Raw genomic sequence first — 13026 nt, 5'->3', positions numbered from 1 at the left:
GGCATCGTGGCACGAAATATCGCCCGGCCGCTCTCGGCGTCCCACAGGCTAGCAGCGGCCTCGCCCTGGGACCTGTACACGCCCGCTAAGATCAGCAGCCCTACGTAGGCGCGCAGGTCGGTCTAGTCCAGGGGTGTCCAAACTACGGCCCGCGGGCCAACTGCGGCCCGCCATCCATTTTTAATTGGCCCGTATCAAAGTCTAAAAATTTAATGGACTATGGCCCACTGTATTGCACTTCTTAGTTTAAACACTAGGTGGCGCTATTGTCTTGAACAAGGCAGCGTCTCCACAAAGCAAGCAATCGAAGAAAAAATTTGCTCAGGGTCACCAGAAATGCCAGAACCGAAGAGACGCAAGATTGCAAGCGAGTGCAGAAAATGTCAGACTCGGTGGAAAAATGAATATTTTTTCATAGAAACCAAGGGGAAGTGTGTTTGTTTGATTTGCAATGAGAGTTTTGCCGTGATGAAAGAGTACAATGTACGACGGCATTATGAAACGAAACATCAGACCTTCACGTCCTACACTGGCGCGGAGCGGAAAGAGAAGGTAAAGCAAATGGCAGCTAGCCTGCTAACGCAGCAACCGTTTTTCCGTGCTAACAAAGCTCAGGAAAATGCAACAATAGCCAGTTATGAAGTCTATCCGTGCGAAGCTCCGTCTCTTCGAGTCACAACTGCGCAACTTCAATGTAGCGCACTTCCCCACACTGACCGAAATCAAATGCAAATTTCCAAATGCCAAGCTCTCTGCAAAAATGGGAGAATATGTGTCTGTGATCACATCTCTCATGACAGAATTCAGTCAGCGCTTCCAAGATTTTTCTGTCATTGAGAAGGAAATCACACTGTTTGCGGCTCCGTTTTCAATGGATGCAGAAGAAGTGGAGGAGAGTCTGCAATTAGAACTGATCGAAATTCAGTGTGATGATTCTCTGAAGAATCAGCTTCTCTCCCTACCTGACTTCTACCGGAGCTTGGAAAAGGCCAAGTTTCCTCTGATGAGACGCCACGCAAAACGAATGATGAGTCTGTTCGGCTCAACATACATCTGTGAGCAGACATTCTCTCTGTTAACGCTGAACAAAAGCAGACTGAGAACCAGAACGACCGACAGCCATCTCCGTGACATCCTTCGCATCTCAACCACCAAACTTACTCCTGACCTGCCAGCTATCCTTCAGACCAAAGCGCAGCATCACTGCTCCCACTGAGCGCAACATTCTTCCCATTACAGGTGAGTTAAAAATATACACACAGTTTTCATTTGTTAATAAGCCCAATTACTTAATAAATTCAGTCAATTAAAGTTGATGACAATTTTTTAACAAACGTTAGTTGATGTGTTAACAAGCCCAATCATTTATTTGTGTAATAAGCTTGAAATATCCACATCCCCTATTTCTCTTCTTGTCTCTCCCTTCATACAGGACAATGAAGGGGGATCAGCACCCTAAGAACCAATCTGAGGCTGTCACTGAGAGAATGACCTGCCAACCTTTTTGTAAAAAATAAAATGAAAATCTACTAATGGAGAGCTTTGATGGAGGCTTTTTTTTCTTCAAACATGTTTAATTATCAAATGTAATTTACCTGCATTTGATTGATTTTGCCAAGATTAGTGCATGAGAGGTGAGGCAGTATACCTCACGTCTAGTGAGTGGCCCAGTCCTTCGTATATTTTTCTGTATGTGGCCCTCGGGAAAAAAAGTTTGGACACCCCTGGTCTAGTCCATCCCTTTCCATTCGTCGCCGTATTTTCGACGACCCTCCTGATTCGTCATCTCCAGGATGACGTTCGCTACCGTCGGTGTGATGAACACGCGGAACGTCGAAGCTAGGTCACCGGTGCGGGACGTCGCGTGGATCGTGGGGCCCCGGGGGACCCCGCTTTGAGCCGCAGCAGAGGAGGAGGAGAAGGATCAGTGGCCCTCCTCTCGGCCGTACGCCCTCGAGGACCATGTTATTTCCCCGTTTCTTGACGGGAAGGTCTCTCTTTCCACGAGTCCGGTGGTGGTGTCGCCGTGGTCTTGTCCTCCTTCGTCTTCTTCCAAGGATTAAGAATCTGCAGAAGCATCACCCACTGGGTCGTAGTCTTCGTCACCGTCGTCGTCTTCGTAGTCACCGTCGTCGTCGCCGCCGCCATCGTCTCCGTCCTCTCCGTCTTCTCGGTCTGCTTTTCTGCCTGCTTCTCGGTCTGATTCTCCATCTCCTTGTCCGTCCGCTTCTCGGTCTGGCTCTTTCGCGTCCTCTTCGGGTTCAGAGGATGGTTGCTGGGAGAATAGCTGTTGGAGAACCTGTTCTCTGGTGAAACGCTCCTGACGTGACATCGTGCCATGGTCCGTGAGAGAGTGGCACACTGAGACTTATATGTGGGTCTAATATACCCCCCTTGATTTCAATTGGAACCAGGTGTGGGTCTAAATGACCCCGCAGAGCACCACAGCGCCCTCTCTGGGGGTCTAAATGACCCCTCCCATGACAATCCATTGGTCTCAATTACCCCAGGAGAATTGGATAATGACAATCCTTGGGTCACCCTAACCCTGACCGGCAGGGCTTGCGTATGATCACACGCACGCACGCACTCACGCACACACACACACACACACACACACACACACACACACACACACACACACACACACACACACACACACACACACACACACACACACACACACACACACACACACAGGGTCAATCCAACCCAGGAACAACAGGAGGGTTAAAGCGATAACAAGCTGTATAATAGTGTTTAATGTGCATGTGTGGATCCACGTGGTCGTAGCTTGTGACCAAAATAAAACACAATCTAAAGCAGCAGTTCATCTACGCATTAATAAATGTAAACAAAACTCTTATTTTGAAAATACAGGACAGGAAACTTGAGGTGAATCACCCGGAAGCACTTTTACAGATTTCACCTTTCCTGTCAACCAGCATGAACCAAACCTGGGACTTTAAATGAAAAGTGAGCTTTCCTGTGAGTGTTTAAATACTTTGAGCATTTGAAGGTATTTCTCTTTTGAAAAAGCAGGAAGCTCGACGTATTTCCTGTTTGTTTCCCCGCTCGTTTACTGTCTCCACGCGTTCTAAACCAGGGGATACATTAGCATTAGCACCTGAGCGCAGCACAATGTCAACAGCACCGGAGGAACCGACAGGACGAGCCGCCGCCCCCGCGTCTCAGCCCGGCTCGAAGTTCAGGAGCTGCTGGAGCTGCCGGCTCGTCTCCGGAGGTGGTTTGATCCTGGCCGGAGCTTATGTGTTCATGGAGGCCCGGAACGTGATGCGACGATGCGGAACCACCTCCATGGGCACCGTGGCGCAGATCACCTTCGCTGCAAGTGAGTGGAAGAAGCCTGTCAGAGTGGGTCTCTGTGTATTTCAGGTGCAACATCACTGACACATCTGCGCTTGTGTCCCAGGTTTGGCTGCGTGGGGCATCGTCATCATCGCTGACCCGGTTGGAAAAGCGCAAAGAAAGGACGTGGGGACTCCGAGTACATAAATACAAGTATTTACCAACAGAGACTGAAAAGATGATCATGTGACACCGAGACAAATAAGACACTGCTTCTGGAAATGTGCAGATACGTGTGACGAGCTGGCTTTTGTTCCAAGGGCATCCAGCAGGTTTGGAGTTTATCAGCTGCCTAAATTAAATTGGGAAGATTTCATGTATTCGACTAAAATGTTTTGAAAGTGTTTGTCGTCATTGAAATATTTTGCACATGACTAATGAAAGTGTGGCAGCTGTGCACCAGTAATGGTGGATCAATGCATGGTCAGTAACATGGCCAGTGTCTTTTTAAAATTTAAAGTAATGTCATTTTTCTTTTTAAATGCTGATACTTCCTCGAATGGTTTTAAGCCTTGTCAGTTTTTCCTTGTACAATCACCAGACGAGCGAGGAACCATGTTCTGAGTTTTAATTCTTCTCTGAGCTGTTGCGGCAGCCGGCAAAGACTCTTCCTTCCGCACGTTGCTCCGTCACTGATGTCGAACCACTTCTTGATTCCGGGGAGAGGAAGTCGCTATTGAATCCTATGAAAAATATGAATTTAATCCTCAAGGAGGTGATTCTGACAGCAGGTGGATGTAAGACCCGTTCACTGTATGATTGGTTCAGGATTGATGGTGCAAATGAGCGACCCGAGGAACTTTTAACCTGCTATGCTGTAAACTACTTAATGTCTGTGTACTGTACTGGAGAAAGTGGCTGACACTGTGTGTGTGTGTGTGTGTGTGTGTGTGTGTGTGTGAGCGAGTGAGAGAGTGTGTGAGACAGAAATTAATAAAAACTGCCAAGAAACTTTCAGGCAGAGGATGAACACTACCTGGTGCAATGTTTATAAAGATGAAGTAACAAAGGAATAAAGATATTTGTTTTTGATTTATTGCAGTTTGTCCCAAAGTATAGCAGCTGACTTGTCAGTACTAGTGTTGATGACAACTTCAAAATTCTATTTTTAAGTGAATTCCATCTCCTCCACTTCCACCAAGGAGGTTGTTTTCACCCTTGTTCATTTGTTGGTTGGTTTGTTTGTAAGCAAGATAACGTTTAAAAACTACTGAACATATAATCACAACATTTTGCGGAAGAATTTGACATGAGTTGGGGAATAACCCATAAAAGTTTGGTCTGGATCGGGTCAGATGCAGAAATGTTTTCTATCAGGTTCTTTAACATTTTGAGATAAGGCGCTTTTGTTTTAAAGTCAGATCTTGGTGAAAAGAATCAAACATATTTATTTGGGTTTGTTAAATTTGGTGCCGCTTGGCTGGCTGAACTCTACTGGGTCCCGTTCTGGTTTAAAAAATGTATCCTAAAATTGCTGAAAATTGTTAACTTCCCTCCATAATTTCCCGCAGCTCAAGCTGACACCCTCAAGTGTCTTGATCTCTTCAACCATCAGTCTAAAACTAAAATATATTCACTTTACAATCATGTCCAACAGGGATAAAAAAACATCAAATTCTCACATTGGAGAAGCAAAGATCATCTTTGGCATTTTTGCCTTGAAATCACTAACAATCATTCCAGTGGGTTAATTTTCTGTTCACCAACGAATCCCTGCAGCTGTAGTTCATTCGTTGTCCAGGTGGTACATTCGTCCGTACAGACAGGCCGTGACGAGGCCTCCCGTCATGTTTGAATGCTTCATGGTCACTCTGCCATCTGCCGTCTTCTCCAGGTGCCCCGGCTGCTCCAGAACGTGACGACTCGCCAATATTGATGGATACACATGTCTGGTCCCAAACGTCCCCTCCAACAGGAAGTCCATTTTAGTCTCTGCCTCTTCCACTTGCTGTCCGCAGGAGCTGGACTCCAACCCTGCACAGCGCACCAACGCACACACCTGTAGACAGAAGGGAGACAAATGTGACAAGTGTCTCCTAAACCAGATTTGAATTCTTCTCACTCATACCTGCAGGGCGTAGCGTCCATTCACAGTGTGTGTGCCAGCAAATGCCCCCAATGCATAGAGCTCTTTAGTGCCGCTCTGTTGTTGTGACTGCCGGTACTGCAGGTGACAGCAGACATCGCCGTGACACACGTCAAGTTTGCCCTCTGTCTTATTAAGGAGGACAAATGTAAACGGATCGTACATCATGGATGAGGTGAAGGTGACAGAGGAGGGAGAGACAGCAGAGGTTGTTTCAAGATGAGTAGAATCAAGACAGCTTTCTTGGTGACAGTATCCTGAGTCTGTATCTGCAGATGATGTGGACTCATTCCTGACTGCACCCTCCTCTTGCGTCACACTGTGCCCCGCACCCAGTGGGTCCAACACCGGCACCCTGGCCACCAGCAGCCTGCCCTCCTCTGCATCTCCTCTCTGTGCGTGGTGGTAGGTGGCAGAAAAAGGCGTGTAGATACCGCTTCCTGTCATAATTAGATGGTCGTTGCGGATGTTGGACGCCAGCAGGGTGACGTTGGCACCCAGGCTGAATGCCTGCTGGAACTGGATCGAGTCCAGCAGGGGGAGCTGGTTCATCCAGGCTGTGGGGAAGATCAGCTGACGCACACCCTGCAAGAGAGGTTGAGACTAAGAGGAGATAAATACCAAACACAAGCAAAATGTTAGTGTGTGATTGTTCTACCCTCTCCACCAGGGTGACTGTGGGTTCCTGGAACAGGATGTCAAAGCAGATGAGGAGGCCGAACGTCCCGGCGAAAGGTGTTTCAAAAGTTATGATCTCCGGCTGCGGTGGTGAGTCAAAGGCCTCCTCAAAGTAGAGGTTGAGTTTATGGTAGCGTGCCACCAGCTGCCCATCAGACCTGTATAAAACAAAACACTGTCAACTGTGTGTATGTACTGTGCATTCAACACATTGATGCAATCAGAATTTATATCTAAGTGGTGGCAGAGGGCGCTGTTGCTCAGTAAGAGTGACAGTGTTGCTTTAAGGTAAAACTGCACCTGAAAACCACATTGGTGTTGAACTGCCAGTGACCATCAGACGGACAGGGGGAGGAAGGGCTGGTCGTCAGGGGGCAAGGTTGCAGGTCAGCCATGTTGGCCACCAGGTAGAGGTTGTATCGATGTGCCATACAGCTCAGCCTCTGGAGAATCTACGAAACAGCAGCGCAGAGGTGAGGAGTGAAGGCTTGGGGAAGACCTCATCACAGCAGTTAAAAATGTCAAAATGTCTGCTTAATTATTAAAGTTAAGATTCTGCACCTCAGTGTTGTTGTGTCTGCCCGGCTCTGTGCAGGGATTCCAGTTCTCCTGCTGGGGGTCAGGAATGGTTTCCAGGTAACCAGAGATGGACGATCGGCTGAAGTTGAAACCGTGAAGGCCGTCCTCTGGAAACACCAGGATCTGGGCCCCCTGACCAGAGGAGGATGAGACCATTGTGATATTTATTGTGCGTCCATGCCAGTGATGGCCTGTGGCCAGACGCTACATGTTTTCAGGTTGTCCGTCTGTCTGTTTGTGAACATCTTATCTCATGAAGTAAAATTGTTTATTTGGACTCAGATGAACTGAGTGGCCAAAGGTCAAGGTAACAGTGACATCATTGTGTGTTAACTATGTAAATATTTGGTGTGTATGTGGTTACTTTGTGCGTTTGTGTGTGTGTACCTGCCGGGCAGCCTTCTCACTCTGCTCCTCGTAGATCTGCAGGTTCTTCTCCACATGTCGCAGAGCCTCGGGTCGGGACAGTGGAACCCGAGGCTCCGGGTTCAGGACCAAGTGATGCTCGTACACGGCGGCGACGTACGAGGATCCAGGAGCGGACTCGGTTTGACCAGCAGCCGACGTTAAAACATAAAAACCGACATAAAGTGCAACTGACAAACACATGGCTGCTCCCTTGGGATGGTGAAACAGACTGAGCAGTTACCTCACAGACAAATGTCAGGTCAATGTCCCAGAGTCAGCTGACATGTTGTCTGGTTAAAGGGATAACAAGCGTTTAGATTGTGACAAGTGTTTAAATACTTTGAGCATTTGAAGGTATTTCTCTTTTGAAAAAGCAGGAAGCTCGACGTATTTCCTGTTTGTTTCCCCGCTCGTTTACTGTCTCCACGCGTTCTAAACCAGGGGATACATTAGCATTAGCACCTGAGCGCAGCACAATGTCAACAGCACCGGAGGAACCGACAGGACGAGCCGCCGCCCCCGCGTCTCAGCCCGGCTCGAAGTTCAGGAGCTGCTGGAGCTGCCGGCTCGTCTCCGGAGGTGGTTTGATCCTGGCCAGAGCTTATGTGTTCATGGAGGCCCGGAACGTGATGCGACGATGCGGAACCACCTCCATGGGCACCGTGGCGCAGATCACCTTCGCTGCAAGTGAGTGGAAGAAGCCTGTCAGAGTGGGTCTCTGTGTATTTCAGGTGCAACATCACTGACACATCTGCGCTTGTGTCCCAGGTTTGGCTGCGTGGGGCATCGTCATCATCGCTGACCCGGTTGGAAAAGCGCAAAGAAAGGACGTGGGGACTCCGAGTACATAAATACAAGTATTTACCAACAGAGACTGAAAAGATGATCATGTGACACCGAGACAAATAAGACACTGCTTCTGGAAATGTGCAGATAAGTGTGACGAGCTGGCTTTTGTTCCAAGGGCATCCAGCAGGTTTGGAGTTTATCAGCTGCCTAAATTAAAATGGGAAGATTTCATGTATTCGACTAAAATGTTTTGAAAGTGTTTGTCGTCATTGAAATATTTTGCACATGACTAATGAAAGTGTGGCAGCTGTGCACCAGTAATGGTTTGACGTGGATGCACATTCCACATCCTGCACTTTGGTTTAACGTCACTGATGCGCCCGCTGTCCACTGTATCTGCAGACGAGGAAATGAATGACTCAGATTCAGAGACATACTGAGGACTATTGGACAGAGCCCCACAGTTCTGACAGGCCAAGCAGCCACTCAGGAGCCTTAATAGTTCACTGAAAAGGGACAGAGAGGGAAATAAAGGCAGATTGTTTTTTAGGTAAACCTCTTCAATAATAATAATAATTTCTGTGTATCATGTTTGTTTTCATCAAGTTGGAAATAATGTACTAAAATATAGAAGGTATAAACACAATGCATTTCTCTCAGACAGGATCAATGCATGGTCAGTAACATGGCCAGTGTCTTTTTAAAATTTAAAGCAATGTCATTTTTCTTTTTAAATGCTGATACTTCCTCGAATGGTTTTAAGCCTCGTCAGTTTTTCCTTGTACAATCACCAGACGAGCGAGGACACATGTTTCTGGCACCATTGTCTAAAGGAAAAAAAACAAACGGACAATCTTATGGGACCAGGAGATCAATGAACTGTTTTCTCTCGTGTGCTTCTGAGTTTTAATTCTTGTCTGAGCTGTTGCGGCAGCTGGCGAAGACTCTTCCTTCCGCACGTTGCTGCGTCACTGATGTCGAACCACTTCTTGATTCCGGGGAGAGGAAGTCGCTATTGAATCCTATGAAAAATATGAATTTAATCCTCAAGGAGGTGATTCTGACAGCAGGTGGATGTAAGACCCGTTCACTGTATGATTGGTTCAGGATTGATGGTGCAAATGAGCGACCCGAGGAACTTTTAACCTGCTATGCTGTAAACTACTTAATGTCTGTGTACTGTACTGGAGAAAGTGGCTGACACTGTGCATAATGTGTGTGTGTATAAGAGATTGTGTGTGTGTTTGAGACAGAAATGAATAAAGACTGCCATGAAACTTTCATGCAGAGGATGAACACTACCTGGTGCAATGTTTATAAAGATGAAGTAACAAAGGAATAAAGATATTTGTTTTTGATTTATTGCAATTTGTAAAAAATTGTAGCAGCCGAGTTGTCAGTACTAGTGTTGATGACAACTTCAAAATTCTATTCCGTCTCCTCCACCTCCACCAAGGTGGTTGTTTTCACCCTTGTTCATTTGTTGGTTGGTTTGTTTGTAAACAAGATTACGTTAAAAACTACTGAACATATAAATCACAATATTTTGTGGAAGAATTTGACATGAGTTGGGGAATAACCCATAAAAGTTTGGTCTGGATCAGGGGTCAGATGCAGAAATGTTTTCTATCAGGTTCTTTAACATTTTGAGATAAGGCGTTTGTTTTTAATTCAAAGATCTTGGTGAAAAAAATTCAAACATTTATGGAACTGGTATTTGGGTTTGTTAAATTTGGTGCCGCTTGGCTGAATTGAAGGGTATGCACTCTACTGGGTCCCGTTCTGGTTTAAAAAATGTATCCTCAAATTACTGAAAATTGTTAACTTCCCTCCATAATTTCCCGCAGCTCAAGCTGACACCCTCAAGTGTCTTGATCTCTTCAACCATCAGTCTAAAACTAAAATATATTCACTTTACAATCATGTCCAACAGGGATAAAAAAAACATCAAATTCTCACATTGGAGAAGGAAAATTTCATCTTTGGCATTTTTGCCTTGAAATCACTAACAATCATTCCAGTGGGTTAATTTTCTGTTCACCAACGAATCCCTGCAGCTGTAGTTCATTCGTTGTCCAGGTGGTACATTCGTCCGTACAGACAGGCCGTGACGAGGCCTCCCGTCATGTTTGAATGCTTCATGGTCACTCTGCCATCTGCCGTCTTCTCCAGGTGCCCCGGCTGCTCCAGAACGTAACGACTCGCCAATATTGATGGATACACATGTCTGGTCCCAAACGTCCCCTCCAACAGGAAGTCCATTTTAGTCTCTGCCTCTTCCACTTGCTGTCCGCAGGAGCTGGACTCCAACCCTGCACAGCGCACCAACGCACACACCTGTAGACAGAAGGGAGACAAATGTGACAAGTGTCTCCTAAACCAGATTTGAATTCTTCTCACTCATACCTGCAGGGCCCAGCGTCCATTCACAGTGTGTGTGCCAGCAAATGCCCCCAATGCATAGAGCTCTTTAGTGCCGCCCTGTTGTTGTGACTGCCTGTACTGCAGGTGACAGCAGACATCACCGTGACACACGTCAAGTTTGCCCTCTGTCTTATTCAGGAGGACGAATGTAAACGGATCGCACAACATGGAGGGAGAGACAGCAGAGGTGTTTTCAGGATGAGAAGAATCAAAACAGCTTTCTTGGTATCCTGAGTCTGTATCTGCAGATGATGTGGACTCTTTCCTGACTGCACCCTCCTCTTGCGTCACACTGTGCCCCGCACTCAGTGGGTCCAACACCGGCACCCTGGCCACCAGCAGCCTGCCCTCCTCTGCATCTCCTCTCTGTGCGTGGTGATAGGTGGCAGAAAAAGGCGTGTAGATACCGCTTCCTGTCATAAATAGATGGTCGTTGCGGATGTTGGACGCCAGCAGGGTGACGTTGGCACCCAGGCTGAATGCCTTCTGGAACTGGATCGAGTCCAGCAGGGGGAGAGTGTTAATCCAGGCTGTGGGGAAGATCAGCTGACGCACACCCTGCAAGAGAGGTTGAGACTAAGAGGAGATAAATACCAAACACAAGCAAAATGTTAGTGTGTGATTGTTCTACCCTCTCCACCAGGGTGACTGTGGGTTCCTGGAACAGCATGTCAAAGCAGGTGAGGAGGCCGAACGTCCCGGCGAAAGGTGTTTCAAAAGTTATGATCTCCGGCTGCGGTGGTGAGTCAAAAGACTTCTCAATGTAGAGGTTGTGTTTATGGTAGCGTGCCACCAGCTGCCCATCAGACCTGTATAAAACAAAACACTGTCAACTGTGTGTATGTACTTTGCATTCAACACATTGATGCAAACAGAATTTATATCTAAGTGGTGGCAGAGGGCGCTGTTGCTCAGTAAGAGTGACATAGTGTTGCTTTAAGGTAAAACTGCACCTGAAAACCACATTGGTGTTGAACTGCCAGTGACCATCAGACGGACAGGGGGAGGAAGGACTGGTCGTCAGGGGGCAAGGTTGCAGGTCAGGCATGTTGGCCACCAGGTAGAGGTTGTATCGACGTGCCATACAGCTCAGCCTCTGGAGAATCTACGAAACAGCAGCGCAGAGGTGAGGAGTGAAGGCTTGGGGAAGACCTCATCACAGCAGTTAAAAATGTAAAAATGCCTGCTTAATTATTAAAGTTAAGATTCTGCACCTCAGTGTTGTTGTGTCTGCCCGGCTCTGTGCAGGGATTCCAGTTCTCCTGCTGGGGGTCAGGAATGGTTTCCAGGTAACCAGAGATGGACGATCGGCTGAAGTTGAAACCGTGAAGGCCGTCCTCTGGAAACACCAGGATCTGGGCCCCCTGACCAGAGGAGGATGAGACCATTGTGATATTTATTGTGCGTCCATGCCAGTGATGGCCTGTGGCCAGACGCTACATGTTTTCAGGTTGTCCGTTTGTTTGTGAACATCTTATCTCATAAAGTAAAATTGTTTATTTGGACTCAGATGAACTTATAAAAATGGCCAAAGGTCAAGGTAACAGTGACATCATTGTGTGGTAACTGTGTGTGTGTGTAGATATTTGGTGTGTGTGTAGATATTTGGTGTGTATGTGGTTACTTTGTGCGTGTTTGTGGTGTGTATGTGGTTACTATGCGCGTGTGTGGTGTGTATGTGGTTACTTGTGTGTGTGTGTGTGTGTGTGTGTGTGTGTGCGTGTGTGTGTGTGTGTGTGTGTGTGCGCGTGTGTGTGTGTGTGTACCTGCTGGGCAGCCTTCTCACTCTGCTCCTCGTAGATCTGCAGGTTCTTCTCCACATGTCGCAGAGCCTCGGGTCGGGACAGTGGAACCTGAGGCTCCGGGTTCAGGACCAAGTGATGCTCGTACACGGCGGCGACGTACGAGGATCCAGGAGCGGACTCGGTTTGACCAGCAGCCGACGTTAAAACATAAAAACCCACATAAAGTGCAACTGACAAACACATGACTGCTCCCTTGGGATGGTGAAGCAGACTGAGCAGTTACCACAGACAAATGTCAGGTCAATGTCCCCAGGAGAATTGGATAATGACAATCCTTGGGTCACCCTAACCCTGACCGGCCAGGGCTTGCGTATGATCACACGCACGCACGCACGCACTCGCGCGCGCACACACACACACACACACACACACACACACACACACACACACACACACACACAGGGTCAATCCAACCCAGGAACAACAGGAGGGTTAAAGCGATAACAAGCTATATAATAGTGTTTAATGTGCATGTGTGGATCCACGTGGTCGTAGCTTGTGACCAAAATAAAACACAATCTAAAGCAGCAGTTCATCTACATCAGGGGTATTCAACTAAAATTTAAAGAGGTCCAGTTAGAGAAAATGTCTTGAAGCAAAGGTCCGGAAGATCATAATGTCTAACTATTTAGTGTGATATTTATTTAAGTAGCCTAGGGAGTTTATGGGTTGGTAGACATGCCAGATACCCACATTAACGTGTAGAACCACTAACAAAGTGGAATTTGCATGCTATGTCCCCTTTAACTTCAGAAAAATAAAATAAAAGGAGCAAAAGCTTGAATTTCCCTTTTTCTGTTTCACATCTTGACTCAAAAGTCTCAACCAATTTTACAGATAATAAATCTCAACACATCTTAACAATTGAACAATTTTAGAATCACTTTC

General features: G+C 46.9%; 4 protein-coding genes across 5 annotated transcripts; 2 read left to right on the top strand and 2 right to left on the bottom strand.

Annotated features, from left to right (window-relative positions):
* The first annotated feature begins 2886 nt into the window (after positions 1–2886).
* LOC118124945 (distal membrane-arm assembly complex protein 1-like) lies at positions 2887–4401 on the top strand. Of its 2 annotated transcripts, XM_035183178.2 has the most exons (3): positions 2887–2988; positions 3107–3352; positions 3434–4401. In XM_035183178.2, the coding sequence occupies exons 1-3, from the start codon at positions 2970–2972 to the stop codon at positions 3514–3516; spliced, it is 348 nt and encodes a 115-aa protein (XP_035039069.1). In that variant the 5' UTR covers positions 2887–2969; the 3' UTR covers positions 3517–4401. The 2 variants fall into 2 exon arrangements, with proteins under 2 accessions (XP_035039069.1, XP_035039070.1); XM_035183179.2 differs by having other exon boundaries at positions 2895–3352.
* LOC118124941 (biotinidase-like) lies at positions 4383–7456 on the bottom strand. The gene is made up of 6 exons (XM_035183172.2): positions 7100–7456; positions 6695–6844; positions 6434–6585; positions 6114–6291; positions 5438–6040; positions 4383–5368 (listed from the first exon to the last, which is right to left on the bottom strand). The coding sequence occupies exons 1-6, from the start codon at positions 7319–7321 to the stop codon at positions 5096–5098; spliced, it is 1578 nt and encodes a 525-aa protein (XP_035039063.2). The 5' UTR covers positions 7322–7456; the 3' UTR covers positions 4383–5095.
* A 140-nt stretch (positions 7457–7596) lies between these two features.
* LOC118124946 (distal membrane-arm assembly complex protein 1-like) lies at positions 7597–9210 on the top strand. The gene is made up of 2 exons (XM_035183180.2): positions 7597–7807; positions 7889–9210. Exons 1-2 carry the CDS (start codon positions 7597–7599, stop codon positions 7969–7971), a joined length of 294 nt encoding a protein of 97 aa, XP_035039071.2. The 3' UTR covers positions 7972–9210.
* Positions 9211–9248: 38 nt separating this feature from the next.
* LOC118124942 (biotinidase-like) lies at positions 9249–12453 on the bottom strand. The gene is made up of 6 exons (XM_035183173.2): positions 12100–12453; positions 11548–11697; positions 11287–11438; positions 10965–11142; positions 10316–10891; positions 9249–10246 (listed from the first exon to the last, which is right to left on the bottom strand). Exons 1-6 carry the CDS (start codon positions 12319–12321, stop codon positions 9974–9976), a joined length of 1551 nt encoding a protein of 516 aa, XP_035039064.1. The 5' UTR covers positions 12322–12453; the 3' UTR covers positions 9249–9973.
* Between the last annotated feature and the right edge of the window lie 573 nt (positions 12454–13026).

Source organism: Hippoglossus stenolepis, chromosome 17 (assembly GCF_022539355.2).
Source record: "Hippoglossus stenolepis isolate QCI-W04-F060 chromosome 17, HSTE1.2, whole genome shotgun sequence".
NCBI lineage: Eukaryota > Metazoa > Chordata > Actinopteri > Pleuronectiformes > Pleuronectidae > Hippoglossus > Hippoglossus stenolepis.
This window is presented reverse-complemented; position numbering and strand designations above follow the sequence as displayed.